The 14,393-nt window shown below is 36.5% G+C and overlaps 1 protein-coding gene across 8 annotated transcripts in view; it reads right to left on the bottom strand.

Annotated features, from left to right (window-relative positions):
- Ralgapa1 (Ral GTPase activating protein catalytic subunit alpha 1) overlaps window positions 1–14,393 on the bottom strand; it is a 206,162-nt gene that overhangs the window by 98,298 nt on the left and 93,471 nt on the right. For all 8 annotated transcript variants that reach the window (XM_035445761.1, XM_035445756.1, XM_035445757.1 and 5 more), the window contains 7 exons: window positions 12,901–13,117; window positions 11,848–12,024; window positions 11,318–11,470; window positions 6,494–6,687; window positions 5,961–6,059; window positions 5,169–5,324; window positions 2,846–2,974 (listed from right to left, as the gene is read on the bottom strand). In XM_035445761.1, the coding sequence (XP_035301652.1) occupies window positions 2,846–2,974; window positions 5,169–5,324; window positions 5,961–6,059; window positions 6,494–6,687; window positions 11,318–11,470; window positions 11,848–12,024; window positions 12,901–13,117 (1,125 nt within the window). The remainder of the gene's footprint in view (window positions 1–2,845; window positions 2,975–5,168; window positions 5,325–5,960; window positions 6,060–6,493; window positions 6,688–11,317; window positions 11,471–11,847; window positions 12,025–12,900; window positions 13,118–14,393) is intronic.

Below are 14,393 nucleotides of genomic sequence, written 5' to 3'. Positions count from 1 at the left end.
TGAACTCACTTCATAGTCCAGGGTGGTCCTGAAACTGTGATTCTTCTATTTCAGCATCTCAAGTGCTGGGCTTATAGGCATGTGCAATTATGCCTGACTAAATTACTTTAAATGTAGTCCATACTTCATTACCTATTGTTCAAATAAGTTGATGAATCAACGTCACTATGTTAGGATAGATAAAAAGTGATTAAAATGTATTTTGTCTTCAAGAAATGGGTACCGGACTAGATGGATTTTTATCTTTTTATGCATATGAAAAAACCACTGTCCTTAATATTTACTAACATTATAATTTATGTCTACATAAATCTTACAGAAGAAATGATTTCATGCTGTCTTTCATTTTATGAAGTAATTTCTTAAGTATCAGTATTGAACAGTTCTTCTGTCCTCCTACATGCTCTCTACACAGGGACCAAAGCATTATTTTACTTACCAATTGGCTATAGGGTTAATAATACTTAATAAAAATGTGAAACAACAGCATACTAGCAATATAGTATTTCCATTCACGTAAATCAATATTCAATACTTAAGAAGACTTGCAGCTTAGTACGGCTTAAGCTTACATGTCTTTCACCAGAACAGAACAGCTCATTTTTACTGGACCTGTTAGAATCTATCTAAAATCCCCACCCTCATGAGGCTGAGGCAGGACAACTGCAAGCTGAAAGCTTTCCTGTACTACCAGCAAGATATTCTCTCAAACAAAACCAAAGATAAATATATTTCATATCTAGATTAAACAAACAACCTAGAGTTATAGGTATGAAAGGGCATGGTAAACTGACATCTGGTTGAAACTATCCTAGTTTAAAACTATCCTATATAAATAGAACTAATTTAAAAAACCTCAGTATTTAGTTGAAGGGGTAAGTTGAGTATTTCTGCTAAGTTGGGTAAGGTAACTGGTAATGTTTGAATATGAGTATAACAAGAACAAGTGATTTTGTAATAGTTTAGAAAGACAAATCCATCACTTATAATCTGCTTAAGGAAGGTAGGAAACATTAACAATAAGAGATGATAGGGAGCCAGTCGGTGGTGGCACATGCCTTTAATCCCAGCACTCGGGAGGCAGAGGCAGGCGGATCTCTGTGAGTTCAAGACCAGCCTGGTCTACAAGAGCTAGTTCCAGGACAGCCTCCAAAACCACAGAGAAACCCTGTCTCAAAAAACAAAACAAAGAGTTGGGGGGGGGATATGGATGGGATAAAAAATGAGGATTAAAAAGAGCCAAGACTTGGAATTTTTAACACCATCCAGAGGAAGATTGCTTGTAACCATACAGGGCACATTTGAGTGTCCAGATGGTTTCCTACAATGATTTAGTTTCTCTGTAGCCTTCCTCAGCAATAGGCATCATATGAGTTGGCACTGAAAGGGACTACTGTTTACATTATCCAAAGGATGCTGTTACATAATCAATATCTAGATGTAGGGGAGAAAAGCTAGTCATATAAAAAACATCAGGGTTTAATTCTATAGAACTTTGAGAAAAGTTCTATAGAAAACATGTTTAGTCATCTCAAGTAACTAGTCCACTGATGAGGAAAGTTTTCATAGTAAATTAATAAGAAGTCACAGTTATTTGAATGTTAGTATCCTTTGAGTTTTATCAACTTTTGCCAGCCTAAGAGGTTGCTTATCGGGGCACCAAGACATTACTACAATGGACTTGTAGCTTGTATGTCATCTTTGGTTTGTCTTCCATTAATCTATTCTAAGAGTTACTTATTTATTTAATATTCTCAAGACATAGGTTTAATGATCTCTCTCCATATTTTAAAGTATTTCTTTAAGCCAGTCTAGCACCATAACCTGTGGACCAAGAAATATCCCCCAATAACTTCATTCACCATCTATAGTCTCATCACAATGTGGGTTCTGATTCAGTACTTCAGCATTGCTAATGAGCAACCAGACCACAGTAAATGGTGTTGTGCAGGGCATGCTTTGGGTGATCAGGAACACTTTTCTGTTCCTCTGTGTACTATCCTCTGCCTATATGAACAAGGAAGAAAAAGTTTATAAAACCACCAAGGGGCTAAGCTCAATGTTGAGCATATACTAGGTACTGGATAAATACTTAGAATTTTCAGTTAGTAAGTATCTACTAAGCACTGCCTTGTGCTAGACCCTGGAGATACCAAGACGAAAGACATGATGACTAGTCATGATGACTGTTCTCCAGGACCCGTAGAAACAAAACTGGCTAGAAATACAGTCAATTGCATGTTTCCTCGAGGTGATCAACTGGGTCAAGTCCAAGGTTTTAAAACACTTCTAAAACATCTCACCTGACCTCCTAACTTATGCATACAATTATTCTATTGACCTCTCGTCAGCATCCAATACACACCTTATGCAATGCCACAAACAGCACTTTTTCTTATTCACTGTTGGGCTTTTGCAAAACAGAAATAAGTGTTTGTTCTTTATCCCATTAAATTTTAATTGCCAAATAAAAATTCTAGTTGAATAACATGATGATTTCATGAACACACATAGTAAGTAACGATTATTCTCCATTCTTTCTTATCTTTTGCAATAATTCACAACACTTTCTTCCCTGTTTCCCTAGATTTCCCAATTTTAAATCTTTTTCCCCTATCAGATGTAAACCATTTTTATAGTTCTTGAGGAAAATTCACCAACTAATTTTATTGACTTCTTAACATATCAGAATTTCTTTTTAATGTAGGAGAGGCAATCAATTCCAATTAAATGGTAAACTTTCTTGGACATGAATTTGTTATATTTTATCAGCAATAGCACTCTTTGTTGCTTTGTGAGCCGAGTCTTGATAGAGTTTATTACCTTAAAAGAAATAAAGACTTACATTAAGAAAAGCTGAAGAAGCCACTCTCCCAGCTGCTATAATAAAATCCATAATGAGCATTGTGGCACCAGGCAAACCAAGTGAAAGAAACTGAGGTGAGCAGTGTTTGATGATTGTATTGACAATGTCCTTAGAAGAAGAAAAAAAGGAGAGAAAGATGATCACATATCTAATCTTGGGTATCAGCTAATCAATATCATTAAAAATAGGTAAAGTGTGAAATAGAAAATATACTGGTTAACTACCTGGAAAGACTAATTTTAATTCTTCCAATTAATACATGTTTAGTATATTTTGTTGGGAAAGTGAACTTAAAACACATTTCATTAACTGACATATATGACAGAACTTTGCTTTCCACAATAGAGAGCAAGGAGGGCTCTTTGCTTCACTGCAAATGTTAGCACCACATTTCATAACATTGAATTACAGTGCAGTTTCTCCAGGCACCTAGTTGCTTCTGTGTGATAATTCAGTGTCTACACTGAACCTATATGATCTGCTATGTGGCAACTGGAGAGATCTTATTTTGAAAAACACAAATTGGAAATCCTTGAATAATAGATATCTAGTTTCAAAACCGATAGGTAGGCGTTTTTAAGTGAATATTCTTAACATGGCATTATGATTCTGGAATTTACCAGGAAAGATGCAGTGCATTTGGTTATATCAGTCAATATGACTTTTTAGGAAAGGTTTTCATTGGCCTGTATTGATTATATATAATTATATGTTCCATTATGATATTTTCATATAGGTTCTAAAATACTTTGATCATATTTACCCCCACATCCCTTTCTTGTCATTGCCCCACCTACTCCCACTGATCTCCCAACCAGTCTTCCTTCCACTGAATGGGACAACCTTAAATGAAAACTCTATTTTTGCAGTAGTAAGGATGAAACAGTATTTGAGATATGTTTATAGGGTTAGGAGACTACATTATTTTCAAATTAATGAAGAAAGTTTTTTCATTTGCTCAAAAAGAACTATAACTATCAGCTTGGACTATTAGTGTTCTCCAACTGACATTTAATCAAATTACAGTAATCTTCCACACTTTTTAGTTTTCTAACTAAGATCAAGATCCCTGAAATATGTGTCCTAGAATCCTATCTACAATGATCATAAATGACACAACTGCTAAGTCAATGTAATTATCATCATGGCAATGTAATTTAGTAGTAAGAAAATATGAAGTAAATTTTAGAATAGAATTGCTGTATGAAAACGTGAGCAAATTCATATGCCTCAAACTGTCACAACTGATGTCAATTATAAAATTCCTAAAAATAGACACACTGGAATATTAAGGGAAAAAAACAAACCTAAACAAAGGATGATTTATTCTCCTCAAAAAGTAAATTGGTTAGTATGTGAAAGCTAAAAGAACACTTAAGTCCCTTAAGTACTGCAGTAACTTGTTTTCAACCACTTTTGAAGAATAAATAAGGTCATAAAGTGGAAGTGAAGTATGTGTAAATCACTACATATGAAAGAAGGTGTTAATTCTAGATCTTAAAAAGCAAGAATTAAGTAGAATTGAAAACCAATGTCTTAGTTTCCATTCCTTGATGGGGATGTCTTCTATACATATGTTTCTCTTATTGGTTGATGAATAAAACACTGTTGACAATAGGACAACAAGACAGGCAAGTCTAGGAGATGAGGAGGATTCTGGGAGTTGTAGGCAGAGGGCATTCACCATGTAGGACTCGAGGAGTAGCAGTATCTTTCTGCTACTTTCTCCAGTAAGATAAGACCATGTGGAAATACTTAGATTAATAGAAATGGGTTAATAATTAAGACAGAGCTAGCCAATAAGAAGCCCAAGTTAATGGACAACAGTTTCATAATTAATATAGCATTCATGTGCTTCTTTGAGGCTCCAGGAGGCTGGGACCAGGCTGGTAGGAAAGAATGCCTGTAACATTTCCTGTTGCTATGATAAAATACTTTGACCAAAACACTCAAGAGAGAAATGAGAGAAATGGTTTAACTCGGTCTCTAGGTTACATTCCATCAGTGCAGGGAAGTCATAGTGACAAGAACTCTAAGTAGCTGGGTACATGATGTGCACAGACAGAAGAGAGCAATGAATGCACTCATGTAGTCCTCAGCTTGACCTCTCTATCTTACACAGTCCAGCATCTTCTGCATAGAATGGTGCCCACTCATAGTGGGTGGGGCTTCCCATCTCAAGTAATCAAGACAATCTCTCACAGGCATGCTCAGAGGCCCATCTTCTAGGTGATTCTAACAAGCTGACAAATGACACTGTTGCAACTGAAAAAACAATGGTTTGGACAGTACATATATTTACCTGATCAATATGAAGCAATCCACAATGCATTATATTGTAGAAATGTGTTAAAAAATCTCTATTTGGAGATACATCTTGTCTTCTCTTCATTGTATTACAAATAAGTTTATATGCATGTAATTTACCTTGTTTATACTTATCAGTCAACATGGTTGCCTAAAATTAAGAAATCAGTTTTAATACTAAAAACAATATTGTTTATAAATATTTAAACAATTGAATATAATAAGCAATATCTCTTTTTATATATTTCTTTGTTGGTCCAAATTTGTTAATGAACTAGAAGTCAGGACTAGGGAAACTACTGTTACCTGAAAAGATTCAGTGTACACATGAATAATCACAGACGACTACACTTGAAAAAACACACCAAACATCAAATAATATTTCAAAGAAATAAATCTCTAAAACTTTATGGTTTGTGCTTTATTTTTTATTTAAATACAATGAAGACAGACTCTTATAGAGCTGTGGGTACAGTTCAGTGCCATAGCACTTGTCTAGCATGTGCAAGGGCTTGGGTTAGATCCCTAATAGGAGGGAAATGAATAAAAATAAGTAAATGCATTTAAAAACATTTAAGACATACTTTTCTACACTTACTTTTGTTTTATTAAATAAATAATAATGTGATTCTGCTATGCCTAACTCTCCTCTCTTTGCAAAATTTCTTAAAGATACTGGTTAAAAATTTAATGTGCTTAAAGATCAAATAACTGTTAAAATTTCCATCAAATGATCAAGACTGATTCATTAAAGAAAATATATTAATATTTTACACATCAAGCTTACCTTAAAAAGCCACGGTGTAAGAATTCTTAGTGGAGGAATCAAAACAGGTGGAGAGGGTGAAGTCAGGTTATCTGCTGAAATGCCAAGATTATCTCTGATCTATAATTTTCAAATAAAAGGTAACAAACATGTATTAAACTATTTCCTCTTTTAGTTGTTTTACCTTAAACAGAAGTCAAATCCAGTCTCTACCATACCAACCTATTTCATTATGGCTATTGTGGCCAAGTGACTTCACCATGGTGAGTATTAGCTTATTTAAAACCAAGATCAAGGTTGTAATGTGTTCTCAAAGGCCTCTTCATGTTGGGGGGTGGGGTAGGAGTGGGCGGCGCTTGTTGTTTCTTGAGACAGGATAGATGAGGCTGGCCTGGAATCTGCTATGTAGCCCAGCATAGCTGCTACCTCATGATCCTGTCTCAGTCTTCCAAGTGCCAGACTTTAAGGTGTGCACCACCACACCTGGTCTTCTTCTATTTATTAATACTTTAACATTCTTTCCTTTTCCTCTTATAGCCTTTACTTTTTCTCACCTTAGCTAGATTCTGCCAAAGTTCACAGAGGTAATCAAACACTTGAGCATGTATTTCAGGGTCCATAATAGCATTGACATCTCCCAGAATGCCCAGCATTCTTCGCCACATAACAGTAGCAACATCAGCATGCCACCCAGTGAGAGTACCTCCTGCCATCACGCTACAGCATTCAGATGGAAATTCACTGATTTCTACAGGAAAACATAACACAATAGTGTCAGTATCCAAAAGAGCCAACTTTGGTGAATAATCTTAAATATCTACAAATATGAATAAAAGGAATGTAAGTATAAGTAATTTTTCCTGATAATGCCAAAACCTACCAATTCGTAATTCCCTATGTTGGTAATAATTTCTTATTAGTAGGGTTTTTATTGAGATTTACTGAAGAAAAAAAATGCAACTACCACTTATTGTGCAGCTACAAAAAGAGAACTTATCCGTGCATGTGTGTGATGTGTGAGAGCTCATGTGTGTGTGTGTGTGTGTGTGTGTGTGTGTGTGTAGAGTTGGTTCTCTCCTTATACTGTGGGTTCTGGGGATTGAAGGCAGGTTATGGGAATTGTGCTACGAGTGCTTTTACCCATTGGGCCATCTTACTGGCCTGTGACAGAGAAATGTATGTGGGACATAAATATCAATTTTATAAGAACACATTCACCTTACTTAATATCTATTTTAGATATTAAGTAATCAAGCAGAAAATCTTAGACTAAAAAATAATTCCTGTAGGAAGTCTCCATAAGCCGATTTCTTTGTAGCAAGAGTGTCTACACAGTGGCATTGAAAAAGGTATCATAACGTACAAGACACTTGTACTAAAATTTGAACATAATAGCAGTTGGTATAATTATGCATCTTTTGTTGTTGTTTATTTTTGTTTTCTGAGACAGGTTTCGCTATGTAGCCCTGGCTGTCCTGGAACTAGTTCTGTAGACCAGGCTGGCCTCAAACTCAGAGATCTGCCTGCCTCTGCCTCATGCCACCACTGCCCAGCATAATTATGCTTTTTATCTTTAATACTGACAAGGTGAAAAGCAATAAATACAGGTAACCTTGATCTTACTCTTATTTTTGCCACTAATCACATTAAACAAATTATTTTAATGACTTAAGGCTATATACTTCTTTAGTTATAAAATGGATATTACTAAAGTCTTTTTTCACCTTAAAAAATCCATTATTTAATTCATACAATTGTATAGGGAATTCTAAGAAAGTATAAATGGTGGCTCATGCCTGTATTCCAAGCTCTTAGCAAAGCTGAGGCAGAACAATCTTTGCCAATTCAAGGCCAGCTTAGACTTTCAGCTTAGCTACACAGTGAGACCTGTCAGTAAACAACTAAACAAGAATAAGCAGAAACGTTGATTTCCTTGTAGCTGTAGACTAAAAGAATCTTAAACAGGTTCTTTTTTGTTTTTGGTTTTTCAAGACAGAGAATTTCTGTGTAGCCCTAGCTACCCTGGAACTCAATTTGTAGACCATGCAGGCCTCAAACTCAGGAGATTCACCTGCCTCTGCCTCCTGAGTGCTGGGACTAAAGGTGTATGTGCCACCACCACCCAGCTCAAATAGGATCTTTTATGTTTGCTAATATCCCAAATATATTGATAATTTATAGTCAGTCCATTTTTTTTACAAGAGCTTGTATTGTAATGCTTAAATTTTATCTTTGCATATAAATTATTCAAAAACGAATACCATTTAACAGGTACTATATAGTTAATCTTCAGAATAAAAAATAGGCTTTTGGTATAAAGCAGTAAATCAAAAAAAAAAAAAAACAGAAAGAGAATAAGGCTCTAACCACATAGAGTTGTAATGCACTTCTTATTCTAAGCATCGTTATACATACATACATACATACATACATACATACATACATACATACACACATAGTGCATGTATACTGAGATGAATTAATTTATTTCTCTATAACTTAATCTTCTCAAATAAAACTACAAAATATTAAATAATTAAAAGGGCAAGAAACAATAAACAGTATTTGGTTAAAATCTGGATCAAGTTGTGTGGAGTAGCTACAAATGACATTAATGGGATAACTGAAGAAATGTACTATAGCTAAAAGGACGGTAACTGATGTTAAATATTGTGAATGAAGCTCACATTGTGGCTACAGAGGAAGCACTCACACATTTTTGGGATAGATCTATATAAGTTTAGAGGTATAAAATATTTAAAAATTTAAATTATGTGAGGAAAAACAGATAAAAAATGGCAAAATGGTAACAGCCTGTTAAAATTTATATAAATGATTAATGGATATTTTAAAACTAGTCATGTTAATTGTTTTGTAATTTAAAATTTTTCTTCCAAATCGTGGAAAATGGTATACAAACAAATGTTAAAGGTCACAACAACCCACAAAGCAGAAGTTATATAACTTAGGAGTTACATAGCTGCACATTAAGGAATGAGCCCTTTCCTCTAGCGGGGCTGTATGGACCACTCTGGGAAGGAGTAATGGAATAGAGTTTGCAGGTGGGAACTGGAGCGGGAGGGATCAGGTGTATGGGGGGGGGGACAGTGCAGGGAGAGACACCTGAAATTGGGGGGCGTTGAAGGGCAGTGTAGAAACTTAATACAGTGGAAACTTCCTGGAATTTATGAGGGCAAACCTAGTGAGAACTCCTAATAATGGAGGATATGGAATCTGAAGTGGCCATCTTTTGTGGCCAGGCAAGGCTTCCAGTGATGGGACCGTGTTGTATTTGGTTGAGCTGTTGGCCAAGGAGGTCCCGTAGACATCCCTAAACAACCCAGGTTGATGCTAGGACAGGTCATTCTCTGAAAACTGACAGCAGGGCCCCACTGCAGAGAACAACATCCACACAGCTCACTGAACATAGAGGGGTTGAGCTGGTCCTACATCTTGGAGCCTTTACCCCTATGTTCTAATCTCTTTGATGTAGGATGGTACTAGGCAGGCTAGAGAAAGAGAAGCCTGGACATCAACCTAGCCACAAAACCCTCCATCTACAATTGGCCCTGCCTGCAAGATGCGCTGGGGTAATGGTGGAACAGAACTTGTCAGAATGGCCAACCAATGTTTAGTTTAAGTTGAGGCCCATACCAAGAAAGGGAGCCCATGTCCTATACTGCCTGGATGGCCAGGAACAGGAGACTAGATAGCCCAGAGACCAAACAACTGGCAAATAAATACTACCACTACTATTACTAAGTCATTGAAATAATTCCTAGTGATATCCTGCTATACTTATAGATTGGTGCCTTGTTCAGTCATCAACAGAGAGGCTTCCTCCAGCAGCAGATGATGGCAGGTTCAGAGACCCATAGCCAGAAATTATGTGGAAAGAGAGTCTAAATTGGAGGTTTCCATCAGGTCCCTCTCCTCAGAGATCCAGGAACCTCAGGGGAAGATGGAGAGGAAAAAATGTAGGAATCAGAGGGGATGGAGAACACTAGGAGAGCATGACCCAGCCAATCAACTAGACAGTGTTCACATTGGCTCACAGAGATCACAGGGCCTGAATGGGTCTGCAACAGTTTTCTCTGCATATATTACAGCTGTTAGTTTGGTGTTTTTGTGGGACTCCTAACAGTGGGAGTGGGTGTGTCTCTGACTCCTTTGCTTGCTCTTGGGACTCTTTTCTCCTATTGTCCAGCTTCTATAGGAGTGATTTTGCTCTCATATACTTATGCTATCTTGTTTTGTCCTGTTTGGCTGCTGTCTCTTTTCTGAAGAGGAAAGGTAGGGGGAGTGGATCTGGAGGAGAAGAGAAATGGGAGGGGAGGAGCTGGGAGGAGTGGAGAGAGGGAAAATGGTGGTCAGAATGTATTATAGGAGAGAAGAATCTATTTTTGATCAAACACCAACAATACATGGAAAAACAAATAATATAAATTTCAGGAATATATATAGAGAAGAAGAATGGAATGAGCCCTTTAAGGTAATCTAGGAGTAAAACAGCTTTCATTTCTTCCTTTGGTAAGAGTAAATGTGTTACATGGATAATAAAAATAGACTTTTATATGACTGATAAATAAATATTTTGCCAACTATGTCCTTGATTAATGTTCAGAATATGTGTCAAGTATTTATCTGACAATTTTTTGTTTTTGAAAACAAGGTTTTCAGTTACCTGCATTGAAAAAAAATTAGGTAAAATTACTAATTTGACAAACTGTTTTACTGAAAGCCTTGCTGACAAAAGATAGGTTTGCTGCTTCCTCTCCTGTGAATAAGCATGACACTCAAGTACAATATTAAGAGACCTGAAGCATGGTGAGCACACTTTTAATTCCAGCACTTAGGAAGCCGAGGCAGGAGAATGAGGAGTTAGAGGCCAACCTGGGCTGTAGTGCACACCCTGTCTCAATGCCAAAATTTTAAAGCAAGGAACCAGGCATGGTGACATGCTTTTAATCCCAGAAATTGTAAGGCAGAGGCAGCAGACCTCTGTGAATTTCAGGCCAGGCCAGGCCAGTCAGGGATACACAGTGAACCCCTGTCTTAAAAAAAAGAAAGAGAGGGGAAGAGGGAGGGAAAGAGGGGGGCAGGGAGAGGGAGAGGATAAATACCATATCAATAAACCACACAACACAAATGGCACAATCACTATCACTAATTAAAAGGCTGTTAAAAACTATGATAAATTGTAAAAAAAAATTAGAGCTATTTTAATAATATCCCCTTTTATGGTCAAGAAAAACAATAGATGACACAGAAAAGTCAAAGACTTAAAATAAGTATAAATAATCTCAGCTAAGATGACTTAAGCTTTCCTGACACTAATACTCTGTAAGAATAGCAAATATCTGAGTTGCAAACATTGCCTAGATCATCTGGCGTCTGCAGAACAGAGTGGTGGAGCTTCTCATCCAGCTGCAGATCCTTCTGTACCATGTGATCTATATTTAGTGTAGATGGGGAAGGTGTCTGTGATCTGGATCCCAGAGCTGAATGAACTGGAGAAGCACTTTCTGAACCTGTAAAGATAATTTCATAAAATTACCGTGAAGAATGTACTCAGTATCCTACCTAAGACATAATATTCCAAATACCAATAATACATAATTTTAAGATATCAAAAGGCATTGGTGGTGCACACCTTTAATAATCCCAGCACTTGGGAGGCAGAGGCAGGCAGATCTCTGAGAGTTTGAGGTCAGCCTGGTCTCCAGAGTGAGTGCCAAGGTAGGTTCCAAAGCTACAGAGAGAAACCCTGTCTTGAAAAACCAAAAATTAAAAAAAAAAAAAAAGAAAGAAAGAAATAGCAGTAGGACATACAAGCTGTAGAAACTTAACCAGATTCTTTGACAGTTTAGAGGTCAAGATTTAGTAACATTCCCTGGAATTACTTTACCAGTAACTGTTGCAACTTCAGCCAAAAAGGCTTGCTGATTAAGGCTGCTTGTTTCTGAATCTAAATGAAGTGTTGTTAGGCTAGCCACTTCCTGCTCCTCAGTGCTCTGATGATGGCCAGAACCTGAATCCATATCAGCAGAGGACGGAATCCCAATGTCAGTTCCAAAGCCAAAGTCTGTAGGAAGAAGAAATGCTAGTACTACAGCAACACAATAATCAAATATTCACATTCTCCCTAGTCTACTCTTTGCATTACATTCTGGCAAGGGTAAACAGTAGAAAAACTCTGAAAATCTCAACTAAAAACATTTTAAAATTGTAATAGCTTATTATTAGTAATAATTATTTTAAAATGTCATTCTTATGTAGTTTCTGATAGCTGGTAATACTCTTACTACTTTTTAAGTAGTTTATAAATCTGTCTGTCTGTCTCTCTCAAACATATATCATTATCTCTTAAAATGTCAGTTGTTTGAGCTCAGGATAGTATACAATCAACCCATAAAAAAAAAAGGAAACATACAACACTCCAATGTACCTCCTCGCTCTTCACAAACCTGATTCCCAAAGGTTTTTACTTTATTCTCTGAATGCCATGTGTGGTGAGAATTTCAGCATCGTAATGATGCAGTGACACATAGTATCAAATAAGAGCTGCTGCTATTTAATATGGAGGAATATTCAAGGAAGGGTCTGGGTAGAACAGAATTGGACAGCAAGCATCAAATATGAGTGCATTAAATCACAGCATCTCATAACCATGCTGGCCCTTTATTTTAACTCCATTCTACATAATTTTTCTTTTCACATCTTTTGTCTTTATTATGTAACTTATGATGGACAGTGGTTTTGGTTTTTTAAAAATTCCCCCCCTTTTTTTCCAAAGTAAAATGGTCTCAACCTGAGATGATTCCCTAAAACTTTAGAATTTGTGAAGTCAACATACAGGGTAACAGCTACCCAAGTAACAACAGAGAGCAAAGTAAAAGATATACAACCCACAGAAAACAACAGACAGAAAGCATATAATCCAACAGTAAAAGATACTTGCTGTCAAACTTTCGTCCGTCACACTGGAAAGCACTGAAAGAATCCGAATGACTATCCGAGCTCATAAGATCACTGCTCCCTGCACTGGCAGGAGATGTCCATTCTGAGGGTACACCTGGGTCATCAACAGGACGCATCTGGTTCTGCTTGTTTAGAATGTCAGGGAGGTCTTTCGGAATTTCAAGGCTGCCTGGACTACTTCCCCTTCTTGTCATAGTCTAAAACAAGAAACATTTTTATAATTAAAATCTTGTTTTTAATTTTAATTAAGTACCGAAACCTTTAGTTTTCAAGACAATCATCATTATAAATGCTGATAGTTAGGACCTCAGTTGGAAAGGAAAAACATACTTGTTGAACAATCTAAAAAGTATGTAATGACATGTACCTGATGCCCAAGCTACTGTAGTTCTACTTAAAGCAAAGGCCTGAATATCAGGTGAGATGGTGCTGGGTCTAAGGCTCTTAAACAGAAGAAAAATAAAGTTCACAGTGGAACAAAGAAGCAAACCGAAGAGACAGTAAGGGAAAAGATAGCAAAGATGTCATTTTCTGATTCCAAAATAATTCTTACTCATTCAAAGAAAAAACTCAAATAAAAGGAATGTAACAGTTGTAGATAAATTAAAACCCAATGGAATATGACAGTTTTTAAAAGCAATTCTGCAATTGAGAATTAGAGATAACATTAGCTTCTACTTTCATTCTGATATTTAATATTTAAGATAAAAGGTAAATTTTAACATCGATTCGATTCTAGAGTAATCACAATTGTTTAAGCGATATTTATGATATCAAAACTGGGCTAAGTGACTTCTGTATTCTTTCCTATTGACAGTTAGCAGGTGATACCAACCTCGAAAGAAAGTAAAGGGAACTAGGAAGGAAGCAGCTTACAACTACTAATAGAAGTCCAGTGTATCTGTAGTGAAAGCTACAAGCTTCAATGTTTTATGTCTTTGAATAAAAACAGTAATTAAAAGAACTTTAATTTAAATCTCTCTCATCTCCCTCTACTTCCCCCCTCCACTTCTGGGATCTGACCTAAGGATTTATGAACGCCAGTCAAACACTGTATTTATCACTGAGGTCCAGTCAGCTCTCTTTTGACTTTTTATAAGACTGGGCCACACAAGTTGAACAGGCTGGCTTTGAACTTACATTGTACCCAGGCAAGGCCTTGAACTAGCTAGCTGTCTTCCTGCCTCAGCCTCCTGAGCAGCTGGGTAGAACTTTGTAACAGCTTTAAAGCGTTGTAAGGATGAAGGATGACAAACAGGGCAGAAGCAAGAACTACCTCTTATAAGCTGTCCTCACATGCATGCTATGGCACACATGCACCCACATATATACACACATAAAACAAATAAATTCACGTTAAAATGCTTTAATTACCTCACAAGTCAGGGTTAAATTTCAGGAAATTAAGTTTTGAATAAAAATCTCCACATATACATTATACCTATCTTTTTAGTTTTCTATCTTTGTTTCAAA

This window comes from Cricetulus griseus, chromosome 5 (genome assembly GCF_003668045.3).
Source record: "Cricetulus griseus strain 17A/GY chromosome 5, alternate assembly CriGri-PICRH-1.0, whole genome shotgun sequence".
In the NCBI taxonomy this organism is placed as follows: domain Eukaryota; kingdom Metazoa; phylum Chordata; class Mammalia; order Rodentia; family Cricetidae; genus Cricetulus; species Cricetulus griseus.
This window is presented reverse-complemented; position numbering and strand designations above follow the sequence as displayed.